Genomic DNA, 17,511 nt, shown 5'->3' with positions numbered 1-17,511 from the left:
ATATTTTATATTGTCACGTGTTGGTGTATAACGCGACAAATAATTTCACGCCTTGCTTGATATAGCGAATTTTATTTCACATTCGCTCCTACAATCACACAAATTACAATCTGACGATTACTGCCATCGGCAGTATCACAAATACTAGACTGCAAATGCTAGACTACAACTGAAAGGTTGACTGCCTGGCTAACTTGTAACTATCTCGTAAACTCGAGAACTTGAGAATTAACTCGTGAACTCATAACTCGAGAACTAACTGTGAATAGTCTTCGCTGCTCCTTATTTAGCCTCGTTCTGGACAACACAGAAAACAGCCACGTAATAGGCACCACTGTTGTCTGGCGCCGTGTTGCTAGCAACGCTGTCAGGAGTTGTTTCCTGCTGTGTAGCAACGGTGGCATCCCGTGTTACGTCACCGCAGGGAGAGGCAGGGTGTTGACTGGCTTATTACCGTAGCAACGGCAATGCTCCGAAAGTGTTACGTCACCACTGGCAGGGTGAGGGGTTGTCCCCCATTGCACAACACGTCACAATATTTTGAAGTGTGGCCCTGGACTATTATTTATAGGGCTGAGGTGGCCTTCTGTACAAGCTGAGTTTGACATGCCCGGTCTAAATGCTCTAGACTGATATTCAGGGGGTGCAGGTTTGAATCTCAGCTGGAACAATGGCTATCCTGACTGAGTCCTTTCAAGATTTCCTTCAATTCCTCAGGAAAATGCATGGATAGTACCTCAATTTAGGCTACAGCTGCTGCTTTGCAATTCATCATTCATCTATCATCTCACCATCTGACTCTGTAATCCAGCCACTGACAGTGTTGTAAAATAACTCCCACAGAAGAGGATGTGAGGCCTACTTATCCTGTCATCATGTAGAAAGCACAAGGAGAGAGAGAGCATACTAAGTTTTTGTATAAATATCTGAAGGAAGGGGATCACTGGGAAAGCCTAGGCACAGAAGAGGATAATATTAAAATGAATCTTAAAGAAATGGGATAGTAAGGTGTGGACTGGATTCATCTGGCTCAGGAGAGGATTAATGATGAACACAGTAATGAAACATCACGTTCCATAAAATGCTGGGACTCCCTTAGTACCTGAGTAACTGTTAGCTTCTCAAAAAGAATTCAGCTCCATGAAGTTAGTCAGATGGTTAGGTCATCCTACAGTGAAGGTGCATTATTAACTGAGTACTTCATATTTTTGTTATCAGAACTGGAAAATTAAAAGACTGATGGAAGGAACAGATGAATGCGGACTACAAGCTATTAAGGCTTTCAAATATCATATGCAATGTGGAACTGTAATACTTTAAATNGCCTAGGCAGAATACTTTTTAAGAAAACTGACATTTTTAACAAAAATAAACACACATACTTGAACGGTCGGACTGTAACCGCACTACCATTACCTCTCTAGTAAGGGTTTCTTCCTCTTTCTGAAGGTCTCTCTTCACTCTAAGAAGAGTCTCATACTTCAGATCTCCAAGACTTTTCTCAAGATCTTCAATTTTCTTTTTTAGATCATCAGCTTCTACCTCTTTACTTCGCAATTTAAGGTTATCTTCCAAATCCCGTTTCACCATCTAAACAGAATATTCAGTTCCTCTGTTAATCAAACTGGCACCAATATCTGAGCATGGCTTTCTGTATTTAGATTATTGAAAGTACATTCATTTCAGCATCTCACTGCAGGGGCTATTCGCCGTGACACCATGAAGTCTGGTAGACACCTAACAGAGTACATAGCATCACATCCCAAGGAACAGCAAATCTTCATTACCATCTAAGAAATAATAATGATTTACTAAGAAATATTAATAATCATTACTTCTTAAACAGCACACAAAGTCATGAAAAACACTAATAAGATGTAGGTAAAGGTGTCCCTGTAACAGACCATGGAGGCCCATAGGGTTGTGAGACATTGAGGCTCCCATATTTTCTAGACAGATGGAAGTGAGGCTGTCAGCCTTATGCACCAACTGCTCCTTAACCCCAGGAAGATTCCAGTAGTCATTTCTGCTAGAGGCTGAGGCGACCCTGGGGCCATAGTCCAGCTGGAAGATTAAGTCAATCAAAAAATCCAATGACCCCATCAGGAATCGAACCCATGACCTTCCAGCTTGTAGCACAGTGCCTCAACTAAGGTACCACGTGCCCCATCGAATAAAATGTAGAATGGACATCCTGAACAGATAAAATCACCATTTCTCACTCTTTATGGTAAAGTTGTCCCCGTGCTTAATTAATGAAGCACCATGCCATGAAGATGTATAGGGGAGTGGAGGTATAGCTCAGTCATTCTAGGCCTCAGCACTGTATGGAGGTGAGTGGTCAGCTTCATACTCATGGCACTTTATCCCCCAAGGAAGAGCCCCTGGTACCACTGGATAGAAGGTTAGGTGGGCCTCAGGGCCATCTCGACAGGCCATCACAACATTGACTGAACTATACCACCTACTCCTCACTCCTCATTAAGACAACAAATTTATGATGGATCTGAGAATTAGACATTTCAGTGCAGGGTGCACACAAAGTAACTTTACAACTTCTAAGGCCTGTTAAAAGACAACATGCATCATTTTCTTAAGACATACTAAATGTGTATGAATCTCGAATTTTCAAGACAGAATCAAGAAAAAATTCCTCACTCATGATTCAAACATTGATTTTCAGTCCTGAACTTTGAGAATTTTCAGGTAACTGCCCTTGCTTTCCACAGCACTACATATACTACCTCATCTGTCAAAATTATAATGGTTTGAAGCGCTAGCATGAAACAATTTGTCAAAAGGGACACACTATTCATTTCTGTGCACTGAATAACTGGTTATTGTTACAAATTTGGATTACAGTGAAAATCTGTCTAGCAGAGAACATACTCATTTTCATTTCATCATCACACATGCCTACTATATACATTACCTGCTGGTTGGCTAGTTCATTGTGCATGTCAGCAATCTTTGTCTTTATGTCTTGCATTGATTTCGAAGTAGTATCCTTAATTGTTTCTAGATCATGCAAGGACTGCTGAACTCTAGCCAGCATTTTGTCTATTCCACGCTGTTCAAAATCCTTGATGCTGTTTTGGTGCCTGTGTATTTCACCAATCTGTTTCTGATATTCTGAAAGCTAATAAAAATAAGGTAGTGAATATCACGATTTCCACTTTGTTACTCCTGCCACATAAGTACAGACAGATTCACTACCACAAAATTAGCACAAAAGCATACATATGCACATTTCTGATAAAAGAGAAGCAATTCAAAAGTGCTCATGACATCCATCAGTTAAGCCACACACGTACTGCATGTTATCGCCACCCACCGTGCAGTGACATCTGCTGGCATCTTGCCCGTACAATAGTGAATGAATGTTAGAGCACTTAACATGTCTGCCATGATGTCAATCTCCATTACACACATTTTCTATTAAATTCAAACCTAAAGTAATTCTTTAACAATTATAAAAGACAAGTCCATCCAGTGTGACTATTTCAGTTATCTCACTTGATGATTCACTAGCCTTACATGTTTCGATCCATTTGGATCATCTTACACAGCACAGCGGGCCAAGAAATCATAACGAATATTAAGAATCTCCCTACTCAAGTTACATAGGAGGCACAACATTGGCCACCTTGAAGAGGGACGACGGGGGTTATTGACACGAACCGTATGGTTTATGAATTTTAATTTTTAACAAAGTTTTTAAAACTTTAAAACAACTTTAAATATTTCTATAACCAGAAAGGCTGCTGTGACTGATAGGTGGAACATTGTGTACTTGGCAATACATGTGTATTTGATTGACAACCGTTGTGATAGTGGTTTCCAAAAAGTGTTTGGTGCCTCTGAAGATGATCCAAATGGATCGAAACATGTAAGGCTAGTGAATCATCAAGTGAGATAACTGAAATAGTCACACTGGACGGACTTGTCTTCTATAACTGTAACTGTTAGTGTGACGGACCAAAATGAAACAAATCTAAAGTAATGCTTTAAGGTAACTTTAAGGTAACCCCACTGTTCCAGCCACATACTCCATTGTATTAAGTAAATATAAATATACAAAACATTTCTTCCATGCACTCTAGTGATAAGGTCTGAGAATGGTACAAGACGGATGCCAAAATCTGTAACATTTTGCATTACAAACGGAGTTGTTCAACTGAGACCCTTAACACACATCAAGAGATATGTTACCAGTTCTGTAACCACACCATATCTTCCGCCATTTTACATATTACAGGAAAGGTCAAAGCTGATGTGGAGCGAGTCAGATGGGTGTGTGTGTGTGTGAATCATACCTGGTTTTGTTCTTTTGATAAAATCTCCTTGTTTTTAAGTCTTGTTATATCTTTCTCCTTTGTTGCTGTGTCAAAATTCCTTCTAGATTCTCCCAACTTCTCCTGCAGACCAACCATTTCCTCATTTAAAACAGCTTCTCCTTCTTGAAGCTCGGACTGCCTCTCCTCTAACTGGTTGCGCTGTCGCATGCCACCTTCAACCTAATTGCAAACACAACACAGTAGTTATTTACAGTTACAATTATACATGACATACTAGAATTCTTTTCATATTATGTAAAAACTTCCTCATTTTAATAAATATATAATATTCACACATACAAATGTTCCAGTGCTACCAAGCCAGGTATTATGTGAAATAATTAAAAAACGAAATACCAGTCTATGTTATTTTAAGGATTTTTACATGAATGTATTTTTCTCAAGGTCTGTGGCTCCATGGGATTTTTTCTTTTTTTGCTTAAACAGATTCTGAAAGAAACAGGCACTATGGGGGAGAAGTCCTTGCATGTATGCAAGTGAAAACACTTTTGCAGGAAAGTAATAAATTAACAAATATTTGCAGCAATTATTCTAACCCAACAAGAGAAGCAAAAATCAATCTAGTCATTGTGACATCAACAACATAGTTCACAATGAACCAATTCTCATTCGCATGCATGGAGACCCACATTAAAACTAATTAACCAGCCTATAGTTATAAACAGTTACCAAGATACTTCAGAATCATACTGGATCCTATGCTGTCTTTTATGAAACAGAAGCATAACCATTTTAATAGAGCATAGAAATTCCATAATATCTTGAAAAGTATATCTGGAAGGTACTAGATTCATGGTAAACAGAGAAATGATAAAGAATATTATATCATTTCAACCATATAATGAGAAAAATTTGTAAACTCAGAATGAAAGAGAAATACCATAATCTGACACTAATTAATATGCAGGCCCCAACCAAAGATGCACCGTTAAGAGTGTAAATCACCAATAGCACTGATTACCTGCAGTCCCAAGTTGTGAACGTACAAGTGACAATAAATCCCATCACCCAACCCAAAACCAGTCTTATAACTTATGCACGCACCCTAAATCACGACAATATCTAAACTTCTCCCTCTCTACACTGTCTCAGAGATTGCTCACTTCACACCAAGGGCTAAGATCACCCCAGACTCACATCAAAATTCCTACAGTGTGACACATGTATAAGAGTAGCTGTACAGCCACGTTCAATTCAGCTGCAGCACATCCCAGACATGTGAGACAAGCGAGGGAGTTATGACATTAGTCAGTTAGCTCTCAGTTCAGTGACAAGAAAGACAAGGAAAGAAAAGGGGAGAGCAGTCAGACAGCAGTGGCATGTGGCACCTGAGTGGTTACAGCTGGCATGGCACTAGCTGCTACAAATACTGATAAATGTTAGAATACAATACAAAACCAAAATCAATAAAACTCAACATCAATGGGTCCAGAATCCTAAGTGGAGATTCTGATAACAGTGTTAACATTAATGGCTTTTTTTACTTATTTATTGTTTATTTAATGATGCTGTCAATAGCTTGGATTATATAGCATCATCAATAGGATAAATAATGAATTGCGAAGGATGGGGAAAGAAGTGGTTGTGATCTAATTTGAGCTGCTATGTCAGTATTTGCCAAGAAGGATTTAGGATAACCGAGAAAAACCTGTCAGGACAGCCAGTGTCCTGAACGAGAGAAATCCACATAGCTCCCAAACCTAAGCCAGCAGCACTGGCACTTGAGCCAACTTGCTCAGTACATTAACAAAGACAGCAAGGAAAATTAACTTCTTAAAATTAAAGATAAGAGATGTTCTACATTTAAAGGAAAATGAAGTGCAACAAACATTGCTTTAAGGCATCTAGAAAAATGAACCACAGAACGACACATTTCTTTGGATTCTTCAGCAGCACGACTATATCCAATAGTAGGCTTTGGTATTAGAGGTGTACATTCTTTAGGTACTGCCATCAGAGAGTTAATTAGTTATACCTTGAAAGATTCCTCTGTCAATCGGTTTTTCTCATCCCTGAGCTCATGTAGTCTCTCTGTGTGTCTTGTTAGCTTCTGCTGTGAATCTTCTATCACACGGCGGATCTTACTAACTTCTGATTTTAGCTGTTCCTGCTCATTCAGGGCTTGCTGCATGCTCCTTGATGATCCTGTAATCAGAAACTGTAATTAACTATGAAATTACAAAGACTGCACACTGAAAACTAATAGTTCCTCACACAGTCAAGAAATTTCTTAACTTTTGTGGACTCTAAAAAGTTCACTACTGTGTTCAAAAAGCCTGTCACTGGTCCCTACCTTCTTCAGATCAATCAAATCCACGTGCTTACACTGCATTACTTTCACTTCTTGAGAAACCAGTAATTACTCAATTGGTCATGAAATTCCCCATCTTTTATGAAATCCGAAAGTTCAGTAAAATGTCTGCAAGGGCCTTCCACCAATCCCTACTCTGAGACACATGAATGTAGTCCACACTCTAGACACCCTATTTCTTCAGGATCCAGCTTATATTATCCTACCACCTACCCCTGGTCCTCAAGTTGTTCCATTCCTTGAACCTATGTGACCAAAACTCTGCATGCATTTCTTGTATCTCCCATCCTTCTTGATTAACTCACCCTAATATTATCTAGTGAAGATACAAATTATGAAACTTTTCATTACAAACCTTTCTTCAGCCTTATTTTCTCCCCTCTTATGTCCAAATATTCTCCTCAGCACCCTGTTCTCAAACACCCTCAATTTAGGGCATTTTCTTACAAAACAAGTGAAGTTTCAGTTTTGAATATTCTGTGTTCAGTACAGTCAAGAGCAGAAGCTCATTCCTCCTAACACCATTAATATCTAAAGTACAGAGTGCTCATGGGGGTGAGCATGGCTTCAAAGACAAAAGAGAATGGAAGTTACTGCATAATAATCAACCCACAAAAGGGAAGATGAACCGACACATCTGCCATGACTACTCTATGCCTTAAATGTGAAACTGTTTCTCTTCACCTCTAACAGTTATTAAATCTCTTTATTTTTTATTTATTTATGGCTTTATTTCATGACGCTGCCCACAAATCAAATTGTAGCACTGGATGACAGAATTACATAAGTATGATAAACTGAAAGGGACGTGGAAGCAAGCAGTCATAGCCAATTTTGAGGCACAATCCTGACATCTGTCTGGAAGAACGGGGGGAGAGTAACAGAAAACCTCAGTTTCTGCACTGAGATACGAAACTGGGATGTTACAAAATCGGGCAGAAGTGCTACTACTAGGCCATGACATTCAATATTATTTCGTTATTACCACATTTATGAGTAGTAAACATGCTACATAAAATTTAACTTTCTTGAAGCAAAATTTCATTGCTGTTATTATTAATTAAAACAGCCATCTTCCAAATCTAGATAATGTGACATGCATGCACTTTTGTTTCATGTCAAAACTCAGGTTTAAGCCATTTGAAAACAGAGAAAAAAAAGAAGAGAATATGAAAATCAATAGTAGAGCTGTTCAATGATACTTCCTAAAAATTAATTGCATTCTTGAGACACCTAATACAGAAAGTGAATTAAATGTGTATAGTTGTCAGGTGAAGTGGCTGGCAAAGGTAGCAAACTGGATCATACTTACATGTTGCCGCACGATTACCACCAAACACATTACAGTAAAAATAAAAAATTAGAAAACTGAACTTCTTCCACGTACTTCCTGCTGGCAGTTTTTCTTCCAGCCGATCAATTTCGCGCTGCAGTTTTTGAAGTTCTATGTAATGCTGATCCAATAATACAATATCAGGTTGAACTTTCTCTGCCATCACCTTGTCAGCTTGGGGCTCCATTAATGTGGACTCTAAACCCTCAACATCAATTCTCAAGTCACTGAGCTTCTTTTCAGTCTCTTCCAGTTCAGTTCTGGAATTCAATAGTTTGTTAATAATGACAACATGTGTGTGCACTAGAACAAAGTGCAAAAACAATTTATCTGTGGAACTACATGCAGTCAACACTACACACTTATTCGTTTTAGTTCATGTTCTTGGACAGACTGCATGAATCAATATTAATTCATACAGTGCATTTAGATGCAGACTTGGAAACAGTACCACTTATTTTGACAGGGCACGCGGTAGTGTAGTTGGTTCAGGCACTATGCTACAAGATGGAAGGTTGTGGGTTCAAGTCCTGATGATGTCATTGGATTCTTTTTCAATTGACCTAATCCTTCCAGTTGCACTATGGCCCTGGGGTCAACGCAGCCTCTAACAGAAATGAGTACCAGCAATTAATTAAATAATTTTCCTGGGCAGTAAAGCCCAGCTGGCGTGCAAGGCTGACAACCTTACCGCCATCTTTCAGCCGATTGTCTAGATAATGTGGGACCCCTCAACGTCTCACAACCCTATGGGCCTTCATAGATTCTTAGTACTGTCCGTGTTTATTCAGACTAAGAATCTCCTTTCTCAAGACAGACAGGCAGCACAAGATCAGCCACCTCCAAGAAAGACAATAGGAGAATTAACACGAATCTGTATGGTTTATAAAAGTTTTAATCTTAAACAACAATGTTTTTAAAAAATTTTTAAAAATTTTAATACCAGGAAGGCTGCTGTGACTGTGAAAATTTGCACATTGTGTATATTGTGTATTTCAGACATTATATGTGTATGTATATAATTCAGCACCTATTGTAATAGCAGTTTCTGGAAAAAGTATTGACGCCCTCTGAGGATGATCCATAGGGATCGAAACATGTACGGGTGATGAGTTTTCAAGAGATAAAACTTAAACAGTCACACTGGATGGTGTTATTTTTGTCTTTGTAATTGTTAGTGTGATGGACCAGAATGAAACAAATCAAATTTGTAATATACAGTTTATACAAAATCCAAATTTCCTACAACTACAGCAACTGTCCTTGATGCATTAACGTTTTTAGAAACTTTTTGTTATTTAAGTTAAAATTCTTTAACCGAACTGGTTCGTGTCCATTGTACTTTTGTTTTTCTTGACAGGACCGAACTTGTGCCGCCTGTCTTGTCTTTTTATTTCTGTGTTCGAATATGAACCTCTAGTGACTAAATAAGCATTAGGTCATTCTACCAGCTGCTTATAAGTACATCAGAAATGCAACAGAATGAGTATGGCTTATAAAAAAACTTCATTACAACAAAAATCAACACTCTCAATTTCTTAACATTAATACAATGAAACACCCATTTAAGATATCTAAATGGGACCAGTGGATTGGAATGCTGATCTGATGAAAATTTAAAATGGAGATAAGGTAACACTGACAATGACTCGGGATCACTGCAATGGAACATCAAATGAAGGATAACAAACAAGCAACATCAGATGGGCATTCCACTGAATATGGAAAATTCTCATATAAAACGAAGGCAGTTTTCTGAAACTTTTATCATAATAGTCCTGGCCAGCCGCAGCTACAAAAAAAATTTGTGCAAGATGGGTGCAATGGAGACTCACTGAAAAGCATAAGAGCCAACATATGGGTGCTGCTTTGACAATTCTGTAGCATTATCACATAATGGAGACGCTCCGTAACAATTTCATGAATCAGTGAACAAGAAATTTGAGGAAATTTCATGAAATTCATCAAGAGTGAAACGCCTATTTGTCCTGATGTGTTGATCAGTCTTGTTCAAGTCATCAGTGATAAGGGATGGGTGCCAAGATCCTCCGCATTGTGAACATTTGTCCTGCCCTCATTAAACATTCGACACTGTTTTCGCACATCTGACTTGTTCATTAGAGCTTCCCCATATGCTGCAATAAGTTGACAGACATTCTGTGCATTCAGAAACTGAAATGCAGCTTGCACTTCACAATTGGCAGGATTCTTGGTTATCTTACTCACTTTTAAATACCACAAAAATATTGCAAAACAATAGAATGTGCACACTGTTCATGTGACTTTTTACTAAGACTACTGAGACCTGTTTACCTTGAAATGGTGCAATTCGTTGACCTGCGCAAGTGCTACGCGTAAATGGTCCTTACTTCCTGGACAACCCTTGTACATTTGGAGTTAACCTTGAGAGTATGATACTGGATAAAATTATGTATGAAGTTGATAGCAGTGATATGCCTCAACAATAACTACATGAAGACTGAATTTGAGTAATGCTTGCTGCCACTCAGTTCAGAAACTTTGGTCTTCTTGTCTGCCATCTTAAAAACTTAAAAATTTGAATATACAAAACTATAATGATGAATCTGGGTTGTCACAGGTGTGAAACTTGGTACTTGACATTCAGGGAGAAATACAGACTGAGGACATTAAGGGAGGAACATAGACTGAGGGTGTTTGAGAACAGGGTGTTGAGGATATTGGACCGAAGAGAGATGAAGTGACAGGAGGTTGGAGAAAACTGCATAATGAGGGGCTTCATAACTTGTACTCTTCTCCAAGTATAATCACAATGATGAAGTCGTGGAGCAAGAAATGGGCAGGCCATGTGGAGAACAGGAATTTATACAAGATTCTGGTGGAAAAGCTAGAAAGGAGGCCACTAGGAAGACCTAGACATACGTGAGATAACAATATTAAAACGCATCTTAGAGAGACAGGATGAGGTGGTATGGACTGGAGTGACCTTAATCAGGATAAGGACCAGTGGAGGGCTCTTGTAAACAGGGCAATGGTCCTGCAGGTTCCACAGTATGTTGGGAAATTCTTGAGTAGTTGAGCAATTGGGAGCTTCTCAAGAAGGGCTCGGCTCAGCTCTGTGGAGTTAGTTACATTTCATGTTTTATGAGACATGAACATACTTAAGGGTTGGAATTTCAGTTCTTCTGAAGGTGATGATAGATTCATAAGATGGCTTCAGCTCGAGCAACTTTTCATATTTCTTCTTCTCGCTCTCCAGCTTCTTGGCATTGTCATGCAGCTGTGCTGGAACCTCACGAACCTTGCTGTTGAGCTGTTCCAAAGAATACTTACAATTAGCGACTGACAGGAACATCAGTGGACACTCTTTACCTTACATACCAAACATAATAAAAAATACTGCACCTGTTTTTCAATTTGAACATTAAAAATAAGTAAAGTAAAAAAGTAAAGCTATCCCTGTAACAAGCTGTGAAGGCCCATAGGGTTGTGAGATGTTGAGGCTCCCACATTATCTAGACAATCGGCTGAAAGATGGTGGTAAGGTTGTCAGCCTTATGCGCCGGCCACACTCAGTGCAAATAATTCGCTAGCCAAGGTTATTTCACCAAATCAGAGCTTCTATACAGAACCACACAAACATCATAAGAAATGAAATAGTGTACACAGATGAGAAGTTCTAACCTCAAGTTCAAAATACAACGGCTCACCTCATTGACAAGTTCCCTCACATCAGCCTCTAAATCAAATCCTCTGTGACAAAGAGGACAGCACGGCTGGGGTTGTTGCAATTTCTGAACATAACGGCGAAACAGATATTCAGAAGATGACAATGTGCCTTTTTGGTCCTGGAAAATCAATATCAACAATGGAGTTTCAAGTTAATTTCCACAGTAAAATCTGCAAACAGTGAAACTGGGGGAATTCCCTTTCTCTAATTTATTACTTAGATATTATTCAGCTATTTCTTCAATATAAAGTAAAATTCATCAGTCTCTACCAACTTTTTAGAATTAAAAACATTACACCACACCAAATTTCTTGCCCTGTTCTACTTACTATACAAGGAAAGATGGGCTTGTGGGAACAGCACGATCCTGTATGTATGTCTGAATTGAGAGATTTCCATAAAGTCTTTACGTACATGAGACCTCCAGAAGCCATACTACCTCAGTACTATTTAATTTTTACTATAATCAGAAATCAGCTCTAACTACACACAGTGAAACACCCATTTGATGGGAGATCAGTGAATCTGAACACAGAACTGAGGAAATTTAAAACTTAAATTACTGACTTCCAATCACTGAAAACTGAATGTTAAATGAGAAAAACATTAAATGGGGCTTCAACTGCAGAATGAAACCAGGCACTGTGAATTTATCCCACTGTTGGTAGTGAGTACAGTTACAAAACAATTTCAACAGAAAGTCCTATAAACAGAAGTAGAGTACATATATTTTCCAAACATCATGTCAACACATTTATAACAAAAGATGCTACTCTTTAACCTTTTTGCACATCAGTGGTATGCCACGTTCATCCCGTGCACAGTGCGTATTTTCAGTAAGATCCAAAGGTTCTCTTCTCGATGCAACTTTTCACATACTCAAAAAATGTCATATATTCTCTGTACAATCGATAATATTTCATGGGGATACAATGAAAGGAAAAAACATGGTTACCTTGACACACACAAATATATATTGTGACATGTCTAACTGTTGCTGGGCAACGGGAGGTGGAATGATTTACCACGAAGACAGACTCTGGATAAACAATCGGCTGCCAGATTGTGCAACAATGGAAGCAACGTTATGCAACAGTAAGGAAAGCGGTGTTTTTCTGTGCTGTGCCTAGCCGAGCCAAAACGCACTGGTTGCTACACAGCAATAAACAACTCTCAGCAGCGTTCCGCAGCAATGACTGTAAACACGGCATTTACGCAAAAGTGAAGCCAGGTGAGTTTTCCGCTGTCCGACTGAGGGTTCATAAGAGAGATTGGAATGCGTAAGCAGTGAGTTGAAATGTAGCAGCCGCCAAAGCCAGTTACTAGAGAGAGAGAGTTACTAGCATCCAGTATGAGTTGAAGTCCAGCAGTCGCCGAGTTGAGTCGTATCAAGTGCATGGCAGGGACTCCAGCAGGAGAAGTAACTGTGATACTGAAGATGGCAGTAGTTGTGAAACTGTGAAATGTGTAAGTGTAAGAGCGAATGTGAAATAAATTCGCTAGATCCAAAACAGCGTGAAGTTATTTGTCACATTACCAACACCCAACATGTGACAATATAAAGCAAAGTAAGTAAAGCTATCCGTGTAACAGGCCGTGAAAGTCCATAAGGTTGTGAGACGTTGAGGGTCCCACATTATCTAGACAATCGGCTCAAAGATGGCGGTAAGGTTATCAGCCTTACGCGCTGGCCGCGCTTTACTCCCCAGGAAAATTATTTAATCAATTCTTGGTATTCATTTCTGTTAGAGGCTGAGTGAACCCCAGGGCCATGGTGCAGCCGGAAGGATTAGGTCAACTGAAAAAAATCCAATGACCTCATTGGGACTTGAACCTGCGACCTTCCGGCTTGTAGCATAGCGCCTGGACCAACTATGCTACTGCGTGCCCCCACATGACAGTACACATATACAGACATACCTGCAAATCCTGGACAATTTCTTCAGAACGTTTCACCACCTCCTCATAGTCCTGATTTCCACAAGCTTCATACACCATTTCTTCCTTCACTGTCAACAGAATTATCAGATTCATGAGCCTCAGTTTCTTGTGTGTATTGTACTGCAACAATAAAAGAAATATATCCACAACATACACACATACACAATATTTTATCCACCAGTGGCCTGCTTATTATATGACGCACACATAAATTAAATAAGAAATGTAGAAATTCAACTGGAAATACATGTCTTCAGGCAAGAAACTATTCAGAAATGTAACAAAAACTGAGTGGAAACTGGGTTAAATATTCATTCATTCATCAGTAATCTGTCAGACGACAGGTCCACGGCCTCTTCCAAAACAGTTTCTCCACTTAATGCGATCTTCTGTTTTTGGAAAGAGACTATCCAGGAAAAGTGATAATGTGGTAGTTTTTCCATTTGCTTTCCACATCGCAGTACAACAGCCGTTCAAACCACTCTGGTCACGCCTGTTGCTATACGAACTTGAACCATCTCGAGCATCATTTTCTCTGTGCTTCAAGTCGCCGCTGATGACGCTGCTTCCGGCATCAGTTTTCGGTGTCTCTCTTCGTCTGATGCCTACCCTTTGACCTGTCCAGCAAGGGAGGCCCTGCCAGTAGCTACGCTACCGCTGGTATAGCTCTCAGGGTCCTTGGCATACTCAAACACCCTCACCACGATAAGGTGGAGACACCAACAAGGGGGGGTTAAATATATGAATTGAAAATATAACAAGGGTGGATGAGAAATAAATGAGTAAATTCGAATATATAAAAATTACTATAGGAAAAACGACAAAGAGTAATAAAATTAAAATATAAAAATAAAGAATAAAATAGCTTTATTTATCTAGAATCAAAGTAAATACAGATGGAGAATATACGAAAGAAGTGTTTGCAGAAACAAAGAACACTCTAGCAGCAGTCATTAGCAGTGTTTGCAGCCACCTGATGCATCAGTAATCAGACCTTACATGGACAATGTTTATTTGACACAGGTTTTATGCTGTTGCTGCAACTCAGAGCCACATACACAGAGACTTCAGGAAACATCAGCCCTCCTCCTGCAGTACCTAGTAATTTACCATAATTTTTAAATGGATTCTCAGCATCTGTAGGACAGAGTTCGGAGATCACTGCATGAACAGTGGATGTGCGAAGCTACACACAAAATAATATTGTAACGTGTTTTCGTTACTGAAGACGCCGTAGAGACTGTTAATTGGTTTATTCAACAACCTACAAGTAACGGCTACAATTAATTATTACACAGTTGCGGGGTTTCACACTTTATAACCCTAAACGCATTAATCTGTTTACACTATTGCGGGGTTTCACACTTTAAAACCCTATGCGCAAATCAGTTCACTCTGTCTTCAGTAGTCTACACGTTTACAGTAGGAGAGCTTTGTATCACTGTATCACACGCTCCCAATTACACAATCACACACACGTCTGGTTCTTCTTTCCGCGACGGCTGCTATACTCCAACTGTAGTCGGCTGACTGGAGAACCGTTGATAACACACTCACACGTAGGCTTGCTCAGAACTAACTTGGAACTGTCTTCGGCGATGGCCACATTACAACTCAACTCGGCGACTGTTACTTTACAACTCACTCGCAGCCGCTGTGCAGCTCACTTATATAGCCGCAGTGCTTGCCTGTTGCGTAATTAGTGCCACGTCGTCCTGTTACGTCACCGCTGTTGACTCGCGTTGCATAGCTACTAGGTTGCGGGGGCTCGGCTAACTTCGGCTCTGCTCGTGACGTCACCGCGGGGAGAGTGGCGGGGTGATGACTCGCCTATTACGCAAGCGCTACGTTACCGCCATGTGCCGCTGGGGAGGTAGGGGTCAACATGTCACACTATGTTTAATTAAGGAGTTCTACTGTTGGCCAGAGAATTGTGGAGTGACTGGAAGAAACTCATTCTGTATTTATTACTAGTATAACCAGTGCATATGCTCAGCATTTCCCAAAAAATTTTTCTGTTCCACTTAGCAAGAGTAATAATTTCATAAGAGAATTCACACAAAAATCCCATCTGCCAGTAATTAATCACCAAAACTTAGTTACAAGCGGATGAATTAGCTAAGAAAACACAGTATAACTACAGAGCTGTAAAAAGCAAAAGTTCTGAAACTATACACCAGTTTCTGATAATACATTTTCATCTCATTATCCAATTATTTTCCTGTTGCATAACGATTATTATGAATCGGCATTAAATGCGTTTCTTCCATCCAAGGCACTGTTTGTTTATTGGTAGATTTGAGGATATGCTATCAAATGCATAGAGACAAATGACGAGCCGAGAAAGATACAGGGCAGATATTATCCCTGCATTTGCTTATACGTGAATTAAACCCACACCTTTTTTCAGAACAGAGAGTTGAACCAAAGTTCAGTATAATTAGATTTTTAAACATGCCTCTCAAATCTTCTTCTCGTCTTCTTAACGCTTCTTTCTGATGTTTGCGGTGGGTTTCCAGGGCAGTTAATTCTCGCTGCTTGATGCTGAGGTTGAGGTTCATGTCCTTGATGTCCTTAGTCTTCAAAAGACAGAAAATAAAAACAGTCAGTCAATGAAAGGACACAAATATACTGTAACATGACTACTTAAACCTTGTCCGTTACATGGTAATGGCTTGAAAAACAAGCAAGCCACCACTAAGCAAAGGCCTGGTACAATAGAACTGTTGGAAACAGTGTTTTCTACGCTGTCCATGACAGGGTTATACACTGAGAACCTATGGTCGAGATAGTAAGGATATGATATGAGTAGGGAAGCTGAGCAATCTACATTGTTGGGAGCTGCTACCAAGCAACAAAAAGTGAAAGCATGGCAGACTAAGAAGATTTATTATTTGCAGGAGTGATTTGTTAAGTGTGAAAATTAGTGATACCATTACAACTGTCTGTAGTTACAAATTATAAGCATTTAGTAAATCCAATTATCAGTTCTAACCCCTGTCTACTCACCAACATGTGATAATGTATTTGCTTTCTATATAAGAGCTGAGGTTTTCACAGCAGTAACTATGAAGAATGCCGTCTTCTGGGATGTGGCACCATGTACATCTTGTGTGAACCGATGTTTAGGAGGAATGTATCAACTCCATTTTCAGGGAAAAAAATCTGCGAGCGAGGAACCAGCATGAGCAGGTGGCTGGACACTGAGCCATCAGGGAAATCAGTAGAGGAGTGGTATTGGGCCTGTAGAGATGGGCGAACAGGTAGCAGAGAGTGGGTTACAGCCAGTAGATGATCACTGTTGAGGAGGGGAAGCCAGGCCTACTGAGTGAGTATTGTCCCTGCAGCCTCAGGGCTAAGCTTCCAAGTGTGCATTGACCTGCATAGCCTCAGAGATCTGGCGTCATGTTCTGGAGGTTTCTTGAGGGAGCAGATGAGAGGCTTCCATGACTTGCTGAGACAGAAACCAACCTCTTTGTTCATACTCTTGGGATTGAGCTCAATATCAATGGCCTCCCTAATGATGCAATCCATGTATTGGGTTTTAGAGACAAGGATGGAAGCACTGTGAAATTGAATGCGGTGTCCCAAGTCGACACTGCGTTCAGCCATGGCTGACTGCTATGGATGTTCAAGACAGATGTGCCGCTGACAGCCCTTCAACATCGTATCCACAGAACAACCTGTATGCCCAATGTAGACCTTGCTGCACCCACAGGGGATTCTGTACACATGTAGTGTCCTTAGTCCCATGCTATCTTTGACCGCCAGGAGGAAACTAGATACTTTCTGGGCAGGCAGGCCCACTGATTTGATGTTGTGCCGGGACAGCACACTGCCAATTCGGTTGAATATAGTA

The 17,511-nt window shown here is 39.9% G+C and overlaps 1 protein-coding gene across 1 annotated transcript in view; it reads right to left on the bottom strand.

Moving 5' to 3' along the window:
- The window catches only part of LOC111865996 (DNA repair protein RAD50), a 64,211-nt gene that overhangs the window by 10,565 nt on the left and 36,135 nt on the right, over window positions 1-17,511 (bottom strand). Inside the window, exons 15-23 of the mRNA XM_033752064.1 lie at window positions 16,111-16,231; window positions 13,632-13,720; window positions 11,692-11,829; window positions 11,143-11,294; window positions 8,057-8,262; window positions 6,334-6,503; window positions 4,317-4,517; window positions 2,933-3,139; window positions 1,383-1,590 (exon numbers count right to left, since the gene is read on the bottom strand). Coding sequence (XP_033607955.1) covers window positions 1,383-1,590; window positions 2,933-3,139; window positions 4,317-4,517; window positions 6,334-6,503; window positions 8,057-8,262; window positions 11,143-11,294; window positions 11,692-11,829; window positions 13,632-13,720; window positions 16,111-16,231 — 1,492 coding nt within the window. The remainder of the gene's footprint in view (window positions 1-1,382; window positions 1,591-2,932; window positions 3,140-4,316; window positions 4,518-6,333; window positions 6,504-8,056; window positions 8,263-11,142; window positions 11,295-11,691; window positions 11,830-13,631; window positions 13,721-16,110; window positions 16,232-17,511) is intronic.

This window comes from Cryptotermes secundus, unplaced genomic scaffold, assembly GCF_002891405.2.
Source record: "Cryptotermes secundus unplaced genomic scaffold, Csec_1.0 scaffold72, whole genome shotgun sequence".
In the NCBI taxonomy this organism is placed as follows: domain Eukaryota; kingdom Metazoa; phylum Arthropoda; class Insecta; order Blattodea; family Kalotermitidae; genus Cryptotermes; species Cryptotermes secundus.
This window is presented reverse-complemented; position numbering and strand designations above follow the sequence as displayed.